This window comes from Nannobrachium achirus (assembly GCF_963921795.1).
Source record: "Nannobrachium achirus genome assembly, chromosome: 7".
In the NCBI taxonomy this organism is placed as follows: Eukaryota; Metazoa; Chordata; class Actinopteri; order Myctophiformes; family Myctophidae; genus Nannobrachium; species Nannobrachium achirus.
This window is the reverse complement of record NC_137816.1, coordinates 68,421,272-68,440,699: the sequence shown is the minus strand read 5'-3', so window position 1 is coordinate 68,440,699 and position 19,428 is coordinate 68,421,272. Positions and strand designations below refer to the sequence as shown.

General features: G+C 43.5%; 1 protein-coding gene across 1 annotated transcript in view; it reads right to left on the bottom strand.

Annotated features, from left to right (window-relative positions):
• Positions 1-2,220: 2,220 nt before the first annotated feature.
• ppfia1 (PTPRF interacting protein alpha 1) overlaps positions 2,221-19,428 on the bottom strand; it is a 127,997-nt gene continuing 110,789 nt past the window's right edge. The window contains 6 exon segments of the mRNA XM_080730418.1: positions 2,221-6,437; positions 11,550-11,724; positions 14,965-15,033; positions 16,183-16,358; positions 17,608-17,705; positions 18,436-18,611. Of these exon segments, the coding sequence (XP_080586544.1) occupies positions 6,376-6,437; positions 11,550-11,724; positions 14,965-15,033; positions 16,183-16,358; positions 17,608-17,705; positions 18,436-18,611 (756 nt within the window). The 3' untranslated portion in view covers positions 2,221-6,375.

Below are 19,428 nucleotides of genomic sequence, written 5' to 3'. Positions count from 1 at the left end.
TTCCTATGCATTTGTTATATTGTTGTTAATGTACTGAAATATTATCTTGTTTATTATAGTGATGTATTACCTACTTATTGTAAGTCGCTTTGGATAAAAAGCGTCTGCTAAATGCCTAAACTGTACATTCACACATACTGTACATTGATATGATATATTGATATACTGTAGTACTTTATTGTCAGTTCACACTGAAATTTGTCTTGCGACACAGCAGCCATGTATGCGAAACATATATACACACATTTGACACAAGGGAACAAAAACAAGACAGGTTTATATACATAAGGATAATATAGACGAGAGCAATGTCCACCACCTAGCCTACGGTAGGCTAGGTGGTGGACATTGCTCTTTGCCTAGTTTAGGTAGGCTGCCTACCTAAACTCCTGATTAAGCCTCAAAGTCGACTGATGTACAAAGGACCTTTTTAGTCTGACCTTATTGTATTTGCCTTAAATTGCCTATATTCTCTATGCAACACATGGCTACTATTAGAGGTAATATTTCTATATTCTCTATGCAACACATGGCTACTATTACAGGTAATATTTCTATATTCTCTATTTACAGGTACAGTAATATTTCTATATTCTCTATGCAGAACATGGCTACTATTACAGGTAATATTTCTTGCCAACCTTAGAATGCTGTTATCATACGTAGTCATAGCCTCTGAAGTAGGGTGGGGGGATAAATGGCCTAAAAACTTTGGAAAATGATTACGCCCATTTCAGTGATGGTGCATTGGGTCATTTGGGAGATATTTTGTATTGGGAGTTAAAACCCCCCACCCCACCCAAAAAACTAAATCTGACATTTTTTTTCCCACTTTTCCCCCAATTTTCATTAAAAAAAAACACATCTTAAAAGAGGACTTTGTTTCACCTGGTAGATGTTGCAAAGTTATAATGTAATAAAGTACATTTACATAATGCATTATGGCTCCTGGTTGACTGCAAGTGTAGCCCCCATAGTTAGTAAAGTCAAGATTCGGCGCACAAACAGCCCTGCCAATTGGCTCAGCCATATAGGCAGTGGCACGCAGGGCTGTGCAGAGGGCACTGAGTGGTCAGGTGTTCGAACCACACAGATGGGCCCTTCTGTGGGTGCGCAGCACGTGTCGATTTTGGGGGGGTTATTTTCAAGATACAGAGTTTGGTGTCAAGTCTTGTATTGATAGTGTTAATCATGTCCCAAATGGGTGTGTTCAAATTTTGAACATGACTATCCCCCCACCCTATCTGAAGTGGTTGTCCAACCCTATCTTTGAACAAATGTTCAGTTGTTGCAGCAGTTGTGACTTTAGGGCTGCAGACAAGCATCCATACCAGGTGGTACTACAGTACTGAAGAACACTCATAATGACAGAAGTGAAAAACATAAGAAGAATCTTTCTACTAGCGCCAAATGGATCTTAAACGGCGAAGGAAGTAGATTATTTGCTTTGTTTTCTTACACACAGATTCAATCTGATCTTTCCATGACACAAGATGGTCTATTACTACTCCGAGGTATGTATATGTCACAGTTAGTTAGATTGAGAACAGGAGCGCTCGTTTTTGTGCACAAGGTGGAGCAGGCGCCGCCTCTTTCAGGGAACTAGGAATAATTTGACTGAGGGTTAGGTTTAGGCATAGTTTTACTGAGGTTAGGGTTAGGGTAAGGTTTAGGGTTAGGGTTGAACATCCAGGTGAACAAAAACAAGCGCTCCTACCCCAATCTAACTGAGTTACCCAAACTAACTGTAACATATACATTCATTTCTCTCACACACACACACACACACACACACACACACACACACACACACACACACACACACACACACACACACACACACACACACACACACACACACACACACACACACACACACACACACACACACACACACACACACACACACACACACACACACACACACACACACACACACACACACACACACACACACACACACACACACACACACACACACACACAGCGATGGAGGAGGAAACCAGGAGGAAACCATGCTTGGCACCAACCTGCTCATCAGGAGCAGTCAGGGGTTCAGAGTCTTGCTCAAGGACTCTTCATCACCGACTCTGGGGGAGCCCGGGATTGAACTGGGAACCCTTTGTGCTCTAATGACGGTTTCTCTACCCCTGAGCCACTGTCGCCCAAAGAGAAACACTTTGCCCACAGAAACAGAGTGAAGGAGAGTCGAGGCGAGCGAATGCTTGAAAACACAAAGACTTAGTCTTTTTATTGGCAGTGGAAAATAAGTTTCAGTATTTTATTGAAAGTAAGCAATAAATAATACTGTGATAAAAATAGTTCATTAAGGACTCAGACTGTACATCATTTCTGTTACAAGATCAGGAGGTTGCAATGAGCAGGAGGAAATAAAAACAAGGACAGCAACAGGATTTGTATTTTGTGCATAAAAAAACACTAAAGATCACAGGAGACTCTACGGTGGCGTCTGTCTGGCAGAAAGCTCTCATCTCCATACGGTCGCTCAATGTTTTCTGTCCTACTTACCCATTCAGGCCTAGAATTATTGAATGCTTTAACTATTGAAAAATAGCAGATATACTCGTAGATCTGCTATTTTTTTTTAATTTATTTAAAACACAAAAAGTTAACATATGGAGATGGGAGGTTTGTGCGTGACAGCGTCGCTATACTCTGTCATTTACATGTAGTGAAGAACACGTCTTCAGCTCCGCGAGGGAGCCAGGGTTGTGTGTGTGTGTGTGTGAGAGAGAGAGAGAGACAACATGGCCGCCGCGCTAAAGAGGAACAAACCATACAACTTTTCTACTAGGAACATAAAAAGCGTCGAGGAAACGCAGCGACGCCGTGCGAACGAAGGACTGACAATAAATAAGAACTCAGGACAGCAAGGAGGAGGAGTTAAGAGGAAAACTAAAACGATAAGGCTTGATATTAAGTCTTCGTACAAAGTGTTTTTTCTTTTTTTTTTTTCTTTAAAGGTTTTTTTGGGGGCGGGGGGCGGGGGCCAATTCTGATATCTTCACAAATTGGTACCACCCAAGGTGACCGTATGTTTTTTACATTTTTGTCTTCCTACATGTCTCTAGTTTACGTTTTGGTTTGATAACCCTTTCTGAGAAGTAGCTTAATTGATGTTATCAGCCGCTAGAGTCGGTCTCCCATTAACTTTACTATACAGGGGGGAAAACAAGGACATTTTTATCTGCTTTAAGTAGCATATGAGGGGTAAAAATAGGGGCTTTTCATATTTCTGAATCCATTGCAAGCATTTGTTTTGCATGAAAAACATTCCTCGGGCTACAAACGGACCCACAAGACTATGGTTTAGTGATGAAAAGTGATGACTCATCACTTTTCATCACTAAACCATAGCCTTGTGGGGCCGTGTTTGACGCCTCATATGCTACTTAAAGCAGATACATTTTTGCTTTTTTTTCCTTGTATAGAAAAGTTAATGGGACACCAACTCTAGCGGCTGATAACATCAATTTAGCCTCGTCTCAGAAAGGGTTATCATACCAAAATGTAAACTAGAGACATGTAGGAAGACACAAATGTAAAAAACGTATGGTCACCTTGGGTGGTACCAATTTGTGAAGATATCAGAATTGGCCCCTGGCCTATAAAGAGAGAGAGAGAGAGAGAGAGAGAGAGAGAGAGAGAGAAAGAGAGACAGAGAGACAGAGAGAGAGAGAGAGAGAGAGAGAGAGAGAGAGAGAGAGACTGTGGGGTTAGAGAGGAGGATTGAGGCCGCAGTGAACTTGGTCCATCGATGGAGAGCTTCCACATTTCAACTCGCCGCCGAGCGAGACTTCCTGTGTGCTCTCCTTAGGGGGAGGGGAGGGGGAGGGGGGAGGAGGCGGGACTAGAGGGAGGAGACTACCCCTGTGCTCTCCGCGTATGCCCTTTTTTTGCCGGCAAATTTCACGAACCATCATTTTTCATTGGCTAACGCTAAATGCCTCGCTGGCTCGTTAGCTAGCCTATAAACGCGCCGCCGAGTCATTGTCAAGTACAATGTGCAAAGTTTGGAGCAAACGGGCGATGAGCCATTCCGTTCGTCCGTCCGTCCGTTCACCAAGGCTTTCTGCTAAAACTAAAAGACGCTCGACACACGAGGCTGGCCGAAATCGCCAGCCTCGTGGACCCGCAGTCGGCGCTTGTCAAGAAATCATTTTGCTAGCGACGGGTCGCGTGGTTGGCAAAACGTCGGCGCTGCTGGCGAAGGGCATAACGCTCCTCCCAGGGAGATGAGGGGAAGGCAGGGCGACAAGGCAGCGGAGGGGAGGGCCACGGAAGCTGTGGTTCTCACCGTTTTAGTCTATTTTCAGAGTGTATAAATGGAACTGTACACTCTAAAGCAGGGTTCCCCAATTACTTTTCCCCAAGGGCCGAATCATGTCTAGGATACCAAGCCGAGGGCCACAACATTGCAGGGGGCGACGGTGGCGTTCCCGCTACTCCAGTGACAGTTCAGATATCGTCACTGTCGGGCAGAAACCTTGTATCTCCAAGTTTCAAATGTGTACGTTTTTTGGTAAAGTAAAGCCCTGCTTCATCATACAAGATCGTCGCACAAAACTAGTGAAAACAACAGCTGCTGTTTTCACTAGTTTAGTACATTGTTTTGATGATAAATACAAAACGAACGGTTTTGGACAAGGTTTTCCACCCAACAATGACGATATACTAGTGTTGTTGCTGCTCTTATACCACCATTATTACTGGGGTTGGTGGGGGCCAGACAGTAGCCGCCCGCAGGCCGCCTATTGGGGAACGCTGCTCTAAAGAGTTACAGACCAGTAAGGGGTCCATTTGGAACCCTGGGGGGTCCCTCCTTGGACCCCCACTGTGAGGACCGCCAGCCTCAGTGGCAGAGCACCGGGGAGTTCCTACTTCGACTTGCATCCGAAAAGTAGCCGTAAAATTCCTGCTACCGTTTTGTTATGGCTTTTTTTTCTTTGATTCTTTTTTTAACTCATTCATAGCCAAGCCACGAGTTTCCCCGAGTTATTTCAGTACCCCCAGACTGCCACAGCCCGAGTTGGCAGCCATTGATCGCAATCACGAAATTGCATGTTTAGCCCCATAACAAACATCTTTCAAAATGGCAGCCATGTTGGTTTGTTTTGTTTGACTTTGAAGGCTTCTATCTCATGAATGCCTGAACGGATTTCCAAGCGGATTTTTTTGTTTGAAAGCTGTGAAAAAGTACTACACATATGGTGCATGGGCGTGCACGATCCGTGCACTAGAAATTTAGGAACGTGGCAGTGAGGAACTTGGGGGCCATTTTGAAAAGGCAATGAATGAGTTAAATGTTTTTATATTCAAGAGTTTTTCATTTTGGTATCGCAGATATGAAAATAAAAAGAGAGAAAAAGGAGTGAAAGTGATGATAATAAAAGAAGTGTTTCACGTGATATGTCTGCCAGGGAGAGAAAAAAACAAGGCAGGTGGATCGCCTCACAGTGTGGAGCGAGTCGTGAGCCCCAGATATTCTCCAACCATTCAGCCCATATATATATATATTCATTATTCACACATAAATCCATTGACCTACGAGAGCTGCATGTACATAGAATCACATGTGATGAGCTAAAAGAAAAACAGAAAAAAAACAATAATACCGTTTAAACCACTTATAAAACCGTGTTCCGATCTACAAGCTCGCTCGTTAAAGATCAGCTCTTATTTATGACCCCCCCACCCCGGGGGTAAAAAGAGGGAGGGGCGCTGCTATAGGGGTTGGTGTGTGGTTAAACAAAGCGGACAGCGTTATAAAGTTATATCACATGTTTGTATCAAAGTCACTTTGAGCATAAATTCAATGATTAGAACTCAAAGGGAAAGGAAAACATCAACAACGATAACAATGATAACATACATCTGGTCATTAGCATGAGGATTATAGATATATTTATATATAAAAACAAAAAAAAACAAGATTAGATAAAATGTCTGTTGATAGAAATATACAAACTCCAGACAGCTGAAAACATTCAGTTTTACATCTGATGACACAAAAGTTAAGCTTCAGAATAAGAGCACAGCCAGGGGGTGGGGTGGACTGTACTTCAGAATAAGAGCACAGCAGGAGGGGGAACCGTTTTCAAAAAGAGGAGATTGATTAAATGGGGGTTGGAGGTAAAAAAAAAAAGGAAAAGAAAAAAGATATGTGATCATTCTAAAATCAATGAAACGTCCCCTCAGCGTACATAAATATGATACACTTTATAATAAATCTAGAATATGTCCTCTTGGGGGGGGGGGGGGGGGTGACAACGTGACTATAAGCTGTTTCTTCTGTGATGAGAATAATATAATAATTAAAACAGAATCTCTGTAGTGTGTCTTTAAAAGCTGGGTTCAGTTCATCATGCGGGTCTTGAAGGCTGGGAACTCGCCCTCGTCCTCAGACCAGCGGTTACCTATAGAAATAATGAGGATAAACTGAGAAGGAGAGAGAGACATAGACGCAGAACAGAAGCAGAAGGAGAGAGAGAGAGAGAGAGAGGCAGTAGAACATGCGTTATTAAAGCTGCGTTCTGCACAGAGTAGAGCTCAACGTACAGTAGACTCCATCACACCACGGTGTTGCTTTGCCACAATAAGAACAGATCTACAAGCAGCTGACAACGCATCGCAATCCAGGCAGCGGCAAGGAAGATCTGATGAATATGAAGCCACATTATGGGGATGTTCTTTCAGGCCTGCAGTTCTTATCAACTCATTTCCTGCGATCCCCGTCGAAACCGGAGATTTCCCGCTGTACCACTCTGCGATGCCCGTCGATCCCGGAAATTTAATTAGCTTTAATCATTATGAAACAATTAAAAGTATGGTCGCTGTATATAGCCGCTTCGGAGACTTTAGGCCCGCCTCCTAACTGTATCCGGTTGTATTTCCTGTTTAGACCGGATCTAGGTTTCCATATCCGGTCTGAGAGCCCATCGCAGCTGCCGTCCCATAGGTTTGCGTTGTAAACAGAGGAAGGAGCTGCACGGCCATATCATCGTTTTTTTTTCATGCGTTTTATTTTATTTTATAGCTGTTTGATTCTTGTGCCAGCCTGGCATATGATCCGCGCACATATCGTCTGCTATGTGCGCGAACGTGTCCATGTGTTACCATAGCGCACAGCTGGCTGTTTCCAATGTTTTCTTATGTAAATACTGGCGGATACAGCAGGATACTGCCTGGCAACGGATTTGTCTATTCCAATGGATTTCTTTTTTTCTCGAAAGCTGTCAACTTGTCTACCCGTCTACTACATGAGTCGCGCACAGATCATGCACTATGCGTGCACGTGCCCACGTTAAAAGGATAAGGACAATTTGGCAGGAAAACAGTTCAGCCTATGTTTAAAATAGCAGCATATGAGTTAATGGCTGCAGAATAATTCACCCTTTGTCAAGTCCCACCCCATGTCCCTCTGTTACTAGGTGGGACAAAAAAGCCAGGGAAGACTATTTTTATAATGGAAGAAAAGTGAATGGAAAAAAAAAATGATTTTTCATAGCCTCATTATTGCTATTTAAAGTACCAAAAGAAAAACATCTACGTGATATTAATAAAAAGGAACAAAAAAGTACAGTAGTTACATTGCAAAACAGGGTGCATTTCCCCCGAAAATACATGTTTTAATTAGTTTAATCCTCTGAAACAGGCAGAGGACAGAGAGAGAGAGAGAGAGAGAGAGAGAGAGCAGTGCATCTTGGGTGACTCGCAATGACCAGGAAGTTGTGGAACTATAGGCTCGCCCTCAACATAAAATGCATTTTAATTGTAATTCTGCCCATTTAAAATATATGTACCCAATCGAATCTCTTAGTTACATCGATATCGCTCATGTGAACTACTTTGTTGAAGCTTATTCATTATAATTATCGAAATGGCTATGAAAGAACGAAAGGACTTTGTCCCACTGCATAACTCCACCCCCGGTAGCAAAGTGAATGATTTTTCTGGTTGGCCACTAAGGGACCAATCAGAAGGCTGACAAAGGGTGAATTACCACTCAATTGACTGAAATGAGAATTTGACGGCACTTGATTTTATTACCATGGTAATGATTTCATTATCTTTTTTGGGTAAAATACCGGTATGTTCCGATTAATAAAAAAAATGGTGATAAAGTAGGGTGATGCTTCTAGGGCTTCTATTTGCTCTACAGAGTGAAGACCCGCCCTCGCCCGCTATCCAGCCAATAGCATTCGTTCTCCGGTTGCTTTGCGGGACCGGACATTTCAAGATGGTGGATTTGACTGTGCGACACGTCGTTAGCTTGTAGATCTGTTCCATTTTAGCAGTGAGTCGGACATGAGCAAACGATGCATCGCAACGTGTTGTTATGCTTGGATATCTGTTGTTTTTAGTCAGAGACTCGGTGGTATGAAGGAGTATCAGTGAGTTAAAGACAGGACAGAGCAGTGTGGGCTGAGGAGACCTTCATTTAGTCCACTGAAACCATGTTCCTCCACTAGCTTATTTTCACTGACCAAAACTACATAGAATAAAAACTAAGCCACGATGACTAAATATACTGACAATTTAGTCAACAAATACAAAATAGACTAATGACTAAAATGACTCGACTACAAGCTGGTCAGCAGACAACCAAGTATGAATCAGCCATAAGACGCCATCAAGGCCTGATTTTAGTTGAATAAATCAACTGTAGATTTAGTCAACTGTAATCCTAGGGCTAAAATGTGACTAAAACTACATGTAATTGTATTGTATTCTAAAGTCTAATAGAATTGTATTGAATAAGACTAAGGACTACAACTACATGTAATTGTATTGTATTCTAAAGACTGACATTAACGACTTGTGATTTTTGCAAGTCGACTCGACTCAGTAAAAACTTGAGTTGAAGTCGACTTTATCGTTTGATGACGTCATCAAATCACACGACCCCCCAATTATTTTGTGGGGTCCCCAGATGATTAACTTGATGTGAAAAATTGTGTTCTCACTCAACAGTAAACAAACCAACATAAAGTTTAAGTGTATAAGGGTATCTGCACATTTCTAACGTGACAATTTAACTGTTATGGACTTTTTAACACCTCTTCTAAAATGACAAATTAAACAGTGGCCAAATTGTCAAATATATATAGAGGCAGACATTGTGAAAATAGCAGATCTACATGCTCACAACGCGAGGCGTTGTGGCGTTGAAGTCGACTCAGTCTTTCGTTAATGCCTTACTGTGAAGTATCAGTGTTCTACAGTAGTGTTAACTCACCGTTGCGTGTCAGAAGGGCAGGTGAGGTGAGTGTTAACAGCATTAGGTTCTGTTCTACAGTATGGTGTATGGTACAGTATGTATGTATTGTTCTACAGTATAGTGTATGTACAGTATGTATGTATTGTTCTACAGTATGGTGTATGTACAGTATGTATGTATTGTTCTACAGTATGGTGTATGGTACAGTATGTATGTATTGTTCTACAGTATGGTGTATGTACAGTATGTATGTATTGTTCTACAGTATGGTGTATGTACAGTATGTATGTATTGTTCTACAGTATGGTGTATGGTACAGTATGTATGTATTGTTCTACAGTATGGTGTATGTACAGTATGTATGTATTGTTCTACAGTATGGTGTATGTACAGTATGTATGTATTGTTCTACAGTATGGTGTATGTACAGTATGTATGTATTGTTCTACAGTATGGTGTATGTACAGTATGTATGTATTGTTCTACAGTATGGTGTATGGTACAGTATGTATGTATTGTTCTACAGTATGGTGTATGTACAGTATGTATGTATTGTTCTACAGTATGGTGTATGTACAGTATGTATGTATTGTTCTACAGTATGGTGTATGTACAGTATGTATGTATTGTTCTACAGTATGGTGTATGTACAGTATGTATGTATTGTTCTACAGTATGGTGTATGTACAGTATGTATGTATTGTTCTACAGTATGGTGTATGGTACAGTATGTATGTATTGTTCTACAGTATGGTGTATGGTACAGTATGTATGTATTGTTCTACAGTATGGTGTATGTACAGTATGTATGTATTGTTCTACAGTATGGTGTATGGTACAGTATGTATTGTATTGTATAATAGGGTTCTATAGTAGTATGAACTCACCGTTGTGCGTCAGAAGGGCAGGTGAGGTGAGTGTTAACAGGAGTAGGTTCTGTTCTACAGTATGGTGTATGGTACAGTATGTATTGTATTGTATTGTATTGTATAATAGGGTTCTATAGTAGTATGAACTCACCGTTGTGCGTCAGAAGGGCAGGTGAGGTGAGTGTTAACAGGAGTAGGTTCTGTTCTACAGTATGGTGTATGGTACAGTATGTATTGTATTGTATTGTATTGTATTGTATAATAGGGTTCTATAGTAGTATGAACTCACCGTTGTGCGTCAGAAGGGCAGGTGAGGTGAGTGTTAACAGGAGTAGGTTCTGTTCTACAGTATGGTGTATGGTACAGTATGTATTGTATTGTATAATAGGGTTCTATAGTAGTATGAACTCACCGTTGTGCGTCAGAAGGGCAGGTGAGGTGAGTGTTAACAGGAGTAGGTTCTGACCGCTGCAGTGTCCAGTCTCTGAATGGACTGGCTCCCTGCGGTGAGCAGCAGCACATGCACACACATGCCGTTAGTCACTGCACAGTGCACGCACACACACACACACACAGAGCACACACACAGAGCACACACACACAGACAGCACACGCACACACACACACACACACAGAGCGCACACGCAACACACACACAGAGCGCGCGCACGCACACACACACGCACGCACATACGCGCAAACAAAGATGCAAAGAGGCAGCAAAGCCATTCAAAAGAATTCAGAGTACATGGAGCAGCCAGGGCCATAACACACATTACTGTACATCATTACCAGGAACACACACACACACACACACACACACACACACACACACACACACACACACACACACACACACACACACACACACACACACACACACACACACACACACACACACACACACACACACACACACACACACACGTATCAAAACAGCATCCCGGTTCCAAGGGGGGGAGCGCTTGTTTTCGGTGGAGATGACGGAGGCGCGCCGCCGTAATATTATAAACACAATCTGATCTAGCTATGACAACAATCATGATATAAGATATTTATTATAATCACTAAGTCACTATGAAGTGTAAAATAGTCAAATAACAAACAAGGAGAAATTGTTCTGCCCACAACCTTATCAAACCAAAATGCCTAAACTACTGTAAATGTAGGTCTATTATAACTATGATAATGGTTCTTGTAAGTCCCAATTATTAAGTAGAATACTTGACCTTATAAATATATAATGTTTATAATGTGTTATGACTATTTCTTGTGTTATATGTTCTGAAACATTGCATGTAGGCCTATTATATTACCTATAACCTCCTATACACGAGTGAGCCCTACCTCCGGTTCAGCCAATCACAAGCTTCCAATGTTAGAACCGGGATGCTGTTTTGATACACGCCACACACACACACACACACAGTAGTGCCTACCGTCCATGTTGGATCTCTTTGGCTGCATGTTGGGCGATGCTGCGTTGCTATTGGTCACTCTGAAGTTGGCGGGCAGGGTGTCAGAGGAGCCCAGGGACATCCCCCCCCCCCGCATGTCTTTGGGTCGGAACTTCTTCCTCCACGACGGGGCTCTGCGGAAGTTCTTATCGTCATCCTAGAGAGAGAGAGAGAGAGAGAGAGAGAGAGAAGTTCTTATCGTCATCCTAGAGAGAGAGAGAGAGAGAGAAGTTCTTATCGTCATCCTAGAGAAAGAGAGAGAGAGAAGTTCTTATCGTCATCCTGGAGAGAGAGAGAGAGGGGTTCTTAGTTGGGATGGAGCTCGAGAGGCAGCCGCTCTTTCTCCTCGTCCGGACAGCTTTACGGACGACGGACGTGTGTTGTGCACCGACACATGCTGACTCCAATACTCAGCTCCTTGGATGTGAAGCGAACCCCGGCCGTAGTGATCATAGCCATGCTGCCCTACGGTCTGAGCTAGCCAAACCTGGCTAACGTAGTGATCATAGCCATGCTGCCCTACGGACTGAGCTAGCCAAACCTGGCTAACGAAGCCTACTTTTTTTTGTGATTTTTCTTTGACAACAGGGATTCTAACGACCACCTAACCCCACCCCAAACCCTAACCTTAACCTCAGTAACTGCGTTGAGACGCAGTGGGGGTGAGAATATCTTCCCGTCCGCTCATCTTCCTCACAGCCCGTCCTCAATCGCTAGCTCCCCGTCCTCACTCGCCAGCTCCCGCTCACTCGCCCACATCAGCTCCCGCCGCTCACACATCAGCTCCGTCCTCGTCTGAGACGAGGACGACACGAGTGAGCGGCTCTTACTGTGGAGCTTGTTCATTTGTATTGATAATGAGCACCTTATCCATCCTGTTTATTGAGACAGGCTTTTATCCAGCTAAAGATGTGAGAAGATAAATACGGAACAGAACTGGTATATATTTTTTATTGGCCAGTTGTTGCGACTGACCACCATCTATCATTAAAACAATCATTCATTAGTGTGCAATAAGTGTTAAATGGCTTTATATTCTGAATAGTACTGTAATAATGTCTTGATCACCTCTTGTCTTGATTGTTTAAACATGACATCATAGGCCGCTATGCTCGATATCAGGTTTGATAAGCCCAGAGCTTATTGATACCGGGTAATCAATAAATGTGTTTGTTTGTTGTTTCGAGCTCCATCCCTAGTGCTTAACTCATACAGTGCCCCGGGCCACAAGGTGCCGCTAGAGTGCCAGAAATATCTGTATAGGCCTTCGCTCTAGCTTCCGTAGAAGAAGCCAGTACTGGCCTGTGTTTTCACTGCAGCCACTGCTATGGGGGACGAGAGGAGGAAGTTAGCTAACACTTAGCCATTCGCTGTTTTATTTTTTAGAAGCCCGATCTAAAGCTATTTCAGTCGCAAAAAAACGTTGTCTTTGGTCTGGGAACACAATTCAGAGAAAATCCTCTCTAAAGATGTGACTTATTATTGGATTCGGCGGCGCGATGCAGCGCCGTTGCCCGATTACGGGCCGTGGATGGCCGAGTCTTGGCCCGGGGCATGGATGGAAATTTAGACCGGGGCTTCGTTGAGGCCTCCGATTAATTCATTCATTTTATTAAATATCCCGGCATAGATCGGGATAGGCACCCCGGAATACGTTGCGCCGCCAACAGTATAGATTGAGTTTTTTTGGGAGGGCTCTAAACTTTATTTTAAACCATTTTCAATGGAATAAATCGTCGGACCATCTAGCGTCTCTCGTTGGTAAGCGCTGGACGAGCCAGGACCACCCACGTTGGTCCAAGCAGCTCAAGGTAAGTAAAATAGCAAATAAAATATTGTATTGGATTGAAATAAAGCCGAACTTGTTCGGGATAGGCACAAGAAGGGTTAAGACACCTGTCAGCAGGCCAGGTATTTCAGGGAGGCAACGACGGCCAACCAAGGCCATGGCCGTCGTTGCCCCTCAGTTTGGCCTTGTGCCCGTAAAACAAATGGCATGACCTGAGACCACAGTGGCCTTAATGCCCCTCAAACCAATGGCATGACCTGAGACCACAGTGGCCTTAATGCCCCTCAAACCAATGGCATGACCTGAGGCCACAGTGGCCTTAATGCCCCTCAAACCAATGGCATGACCTGAGGCCACAGTGGCCTTAATGCCCCTCAAACCAATGACATGACCTGAGACCACAGTGGCCTTAATGCCCCTCAAACCAATGGCATGACCTGAGACCACAGTGGCCTTAATGCCCCTCAAACCAATGGCATGACCTGAGGCCACAGTGGCCTTAATGCCCCTCAAACCAATGACATGACCTGAGACCACAGTGGCCTTAATGCCCCTCAAACCAATGGCATGACCTGAGGCCACAGTGGCCTTAATGCCCCTCAAACCAATGACATGACCTGAGGCCACAGTGGCCTTAATGCCCCTCAAACCAATGGCATGACCTGAGGACACAGTGGCCTTAAAGTTACTATAAGCTGTTTTCTGCTGACATAAGAAAACATGCAATTGCTTATTTTTATTTTATTATATTCAGACGGCTAAATGTGCTTCCTAAAGAAGTGTTGTGTCTGTGACACTTCCTGTTATCCAAGGCACTTCACATAGATTGTGCATTACATTCACACACACATTCATTACATTCACCCATTCACACACACATTCATTACATTCACCCATTCACACACACATTCATTACATTCACCCATTCACACACACATTCATTACATTCACCCATTCACACACACATTCATTACATTCACCCATTCACACACACATTCATTACATTCACCCATTCACACACACATTCATTACATTCACCCATTCACACACACATTCATACACAACGTCAGAGGAAACCATGCTTGGCACCAACCTGCTCATCAGGAGCAGTTAGGGGTTCAGAGTCTTGCTCAAGGACTCTTCCACATTAACTCTGGGGGAGCCTGGGATCAAACTGGGAACCCTTCGGGAACCCTCTGTTTTTTAAGACGGCAACTCTACCCCTGAGCCACTTCCGCCCCCGATCAAGTTACCTATGATCTGTGCGTGTGCGTGCGCGTGTGTGTGTGTGTGTGTGTGTGTGTGTGCCAGTGTTGATTTCGTCAACTAAAACTACGAAAAATATTCGTCGACTACCTTTTTTCACTGACAAAAACGAAATATAAACTAAATAAAAACTAAGCTGTGATGACTAAAACTATGACTAAATATATTGACAATTTTGTCAACAAATAAAAACTATTTAGGGAATAGTGGAGAAGAGATCCAGTAGAACTAAAAGACAAGTCATTTTATGTTTGGTTGCACTCTGAAAATAGCCGATCTACATGCTCACGCGTTGTGAGCATGTAGATCGGCGTGCGTGCGTGCGTGCGTGTGTGTTCATACCTCCTCCATCCTCCGGTCCGTTCCCAGGGACAGCAGACCGTTGTATTCTCGCTCTAGAGTCGCTCTGGCCTGGAAGGAAGGTCAGAGGTCAAACTGTCACTCTGGAAACATGCCTGGCCAATGAGAGGCCAGTGTTTCATACTGTATTCACACCTTTAAACAGGCTTGGCCAATGAGAGGCCAGTGTTTCATACTGTATTCACACCTTTAAACAGGCTTGGCCAATGAGAGGCCAGTGTTTCATACTGTATTCACACCTTTAAACAGGCTTGGCCAATGAGAGGCCAGTGTTTCATACTGTATTCACACCTTTAAACAGGCTTGGCCAATGAGAGGCCAGTGTTTCATACTGTATTCACACCTTTAAACAGGCCAATGAGAGGCCAGTGTTTCATACTGTATTCACACCTTTAAACAGGCTTGGCCAATGAGAGGCCAGCGTTTCATACTGTATTCACACCTTTAAACGTGCCTGGCCAATGAGAGGCCAGTGTTTCAACTACACTGCAACATCCTACACATCACTGGTAGAATGCACTGCTTTATTAGAGTTTCTCAAAGTGGGTGCTGTCTGTCTGGCACCCTAGGATAACGTTATGAGGCATCCTTGTGCTTCTGTTGATGTGGACGTAAATAGACATTTCAAAGGGGTGTGTGTGTGTGTGTGTGTGTGTGTGTGTGTGTGTGTGTGTGTGTGTGTGTGTGTGTGTGTGTGTGTGTGTGTGTGTGTGTATGTACCTGGGTGCTCTGCATAGGGACCTGTAGCAGCAGTGTGTGTGTGCGTGCACCTACCTGGGTGTTCTGCATGGGGACCTGTAACAGCAGTGTGTGTGTGCGTGCATGTACCTGGGTGTTCTGCATAGGGACCTGTAACAGCAGTGTGTGTGTGCGTGCATGTACCTGGGTGTTCTGCATAGGGACCTGTAACAGCAGTGTGTGTGTGCGTGCATGTACCTGGGTGTTCTGCATAGGGACCTGTAACAGCAGTGTGTGTGTGCGTGCACCTACCTGGGTGTTCTGCATGGGGACCTGTAGCAGCAGTGTGTGTGTACATGCACCTACCTGTGTGTTCTGCATAGGGACCTGTAACAGCAGTGTGTGTGTACATGCACCTACCTGTGTGTTCTGCATAGGGACCTGTAACAGTGTGTGTGTGCATGCATGTACCTGGGTGCTCTGCATAGGGACCTGTAGCAGTGTGTGTGTGCGTGCACGTACCTGGGTGCTCTGCATGGGGACCTGTAACAGCAGGGCCAGAGCGTTGTGGTCAAAGCTGTCGTCCAGGGCCAGCAGAGCTCCGTGCACACCGCTCTCATACAGGTTGCTGCTGTACTCCTTTAGACCGATGTTCTGGATCCACTGGATCACCCTCTCATTACTCCATACCAGAACATCTGATAGGACGACACATTATACTGTAATCTACTGAATATAATACATTTATACTGTAATCTACTGGATCACCCTCTCATTACTCCATACCAGAACATCTGATAGGACGACACATTATACTGTAATCTACTGAATATAATACATTTATACTGTAATCTACTGAATATAATACATTATACTGTAATCTACTGGATCACCCTCTCATTACTCCATACCAGAACATCTGAATATAATACATGTATACTGTAATCTACTGAATATAATACATTTATAATGTAATCCACTGAATATAATACATTTATACTGTAATCTACTGAATATAATACATCAAACATATAATTTTCCAAATGTCTGTCTGTCTGTCTGTCTGTCTGTCTGAGTGTCTGTCTGTCTGAGTGAGTGTCTGTCACAGCGTTTCTCCTCAGTGGCTGGAGCAATTGATCTGAAATCCCATCACCATTAGCATATGAACACACCTAACATAACTGTGAAGCCCGTTTGTCACTTTCACAAATCATATGCTGTATATTAGCATTTTTATGGTGTATCTATATCTATTCTGGATCTAGCTTGAGGCATATCTATTCTGCATCTAGCATGAGTCAACATGTTTAACCAGCTCTGTGTGTGTGTGTGTGTGTGTGTGTGTGTGTGTGTGTGTGTGTGTGTGTGTGTGTGTGTGTGTGTGTGTGTGTGTGTGTGTGTGTGTGTGTGTGCGCGTGCGAACCCATAACCCACACACTGCACATCATTTCAGAGCTCATATCTTTGAACGGGTAAGGACTAGTTTATACTGTAATCTACTGGATCACCCTCTCATTACTCCATACCAGCACATCTGATATTATTTTTATTTTTTAAATGCATTGCTAAACGCCACTTTAATTACACCTGAAAACATCTGTAATCAACTGCATTCAACTAATCAAGGGCTTAGTTGCTTGTGTGTTGACGTGTTGACTGTGATCAGAGCAGTTAGAAACATGGCAAGAAATGGTCAGAAAAGTTCAGAGAAGAGATTATTGCTTTGCATAGTTGACACGTTCTAAGTCAAAGGAACAGTGGCTACACCAATGAACACATCTGTCAGAGGGGGTTGAATAATGTTCTAGCACAACTGTATGCACCTGGACCGCTAGGCCAACTGGCCTCTCCTCCTCCATTACAGCATAGTATGGTAGGTTACGATATGAAATGATATTACCATAGGTTATATATGTATTATATACTATTATTTATGTATTATAATACCTTGTAGTTCTAGAGTAGAGTCCTCTCTCTTCCTCTCCAGTTCCTTCCTGTCATAGTTGAGTCTCCTCAGAGACATCACTCCACACTGGAAACTGTTCCTATTACACACACACACACACACACACACACACACACACACACACACACACACACACACACACACACACACACACACACACACACACACACACACACACACACACACACACACACACACACACACACACACACACACACACACACACACACACACACACACACACAGGGATAGACACTGTGTCAATAGTCAGCAACACATCCCCACTCATAAGGTCATGTTATTACCTGTGGAAGCTGTCTACCATCTATATAAGGTCATAGGAAGCTGTCTCCATCTATATAAGGTCATAGGAGGCTGTCTCCATCTATATAAGGTCATAGTGTATTACCTGTGGAAGCTGTCTACCATCTATATAAGGTCATAGGAAGCTGTCTCCATCTATATAAGGTCATAGGAAGCTGTCTCCATCTATATAAGGTCATAGGAAGCTGTCTCCATCCATATAAGGTCATAGGAAGCTGTCTCCATCTATATAAGGTCATAGTGTATTACCTGTGGAAGCTGTCTACCATCTATATAAGGTCATAGGAAGCTGTCTCCATCTATATAAGGTCATAGGAGGCTGTCTCCATCTATATAAGGTCATAGTGTATTACCTGTGGAAGCTGTCTACCATCTATATAAGGTCATAGGAAGCTGTCTCCATCTATATAAGGTCATAGGAAGCTGTCTCCATCTATATAAGGTCATAGGAAGCTGTCTCCATCTATATAAGGTCATGTTATTACCTATGGAAGCTGTCCACCATCTTCAGCTGTCCTCTCAGGTCCTTCTTGGTCAGGTGGTCTAGCATGCGGGCGTCCACCAGAGACTCCATGAAGTAAGATCTGTACTGAGGAAGACCCAGGCTGGGCAGCCACTCGTTGCCGATCCACTCATGGTTCATGTCTCCGTACGCCAGCGTCTGTCACACCACAGACAAGAAGAAACACACGTTCAGACTACTGTCACATCACACACAAGAAGCAGCAGCACAAGTCTGTGAGGGGCTTTGTTTAGACGTCATAATAAATATTATTATGCTAGAATGTATGATAGAGCAGGGTAACGCTTCTAGGCTAGGGCCTCTGCTGGCTCAACTGAAATTAACTCATAATAACTACACTGCACTCTGTCGAGGTGCCAACTTGTGTCTTGTGCACAAGTAGGCCTAAGTGTGCGCCAGCAGTGCACACCATGAGGTGCGCTCACCACTGGCATCACCAGGAATGCTGGTCCCTCATTGGCTGTTAATTATGACGTTGCCAGAAATGCTGGTGCCTGATTGGGCTACAGACGGGTGGAAACATCCGTTGTTTGCTGCTGTGCTGCTGGGGCATCATGAAATAAAGAGACAAAGATTTCATTCTAAAGTGAGTGCTGGAATCTCCTTTCTAAATGGGCTACGGTCTTAAACACACACAACTAACTGCATACGCCGAACGTAGTACTTGGCACGCTCTGCTGGCGCAAGTAAATAGCACTGCTCAATTCACACTGGGTGTGATTTTTTTATTTGTTTTTTATTTGTTTTTTCATATTTAACAAAACAAGGTAATCGAAAATTTTCAAAGTCTCCATTTTAGGGTTCAAAAATCACACCCAGGTTGAAGTGAGCGGTGCCTTTGAGCAGTGATAAACTATATGAATTCTTCTGTTGTCCATTAAATGTCAACAGCAGTCTTTAGGGCTGTCCATACTGTCTCCGACCACCACATCTTTCAGCTTTCCAAACTCTAAGT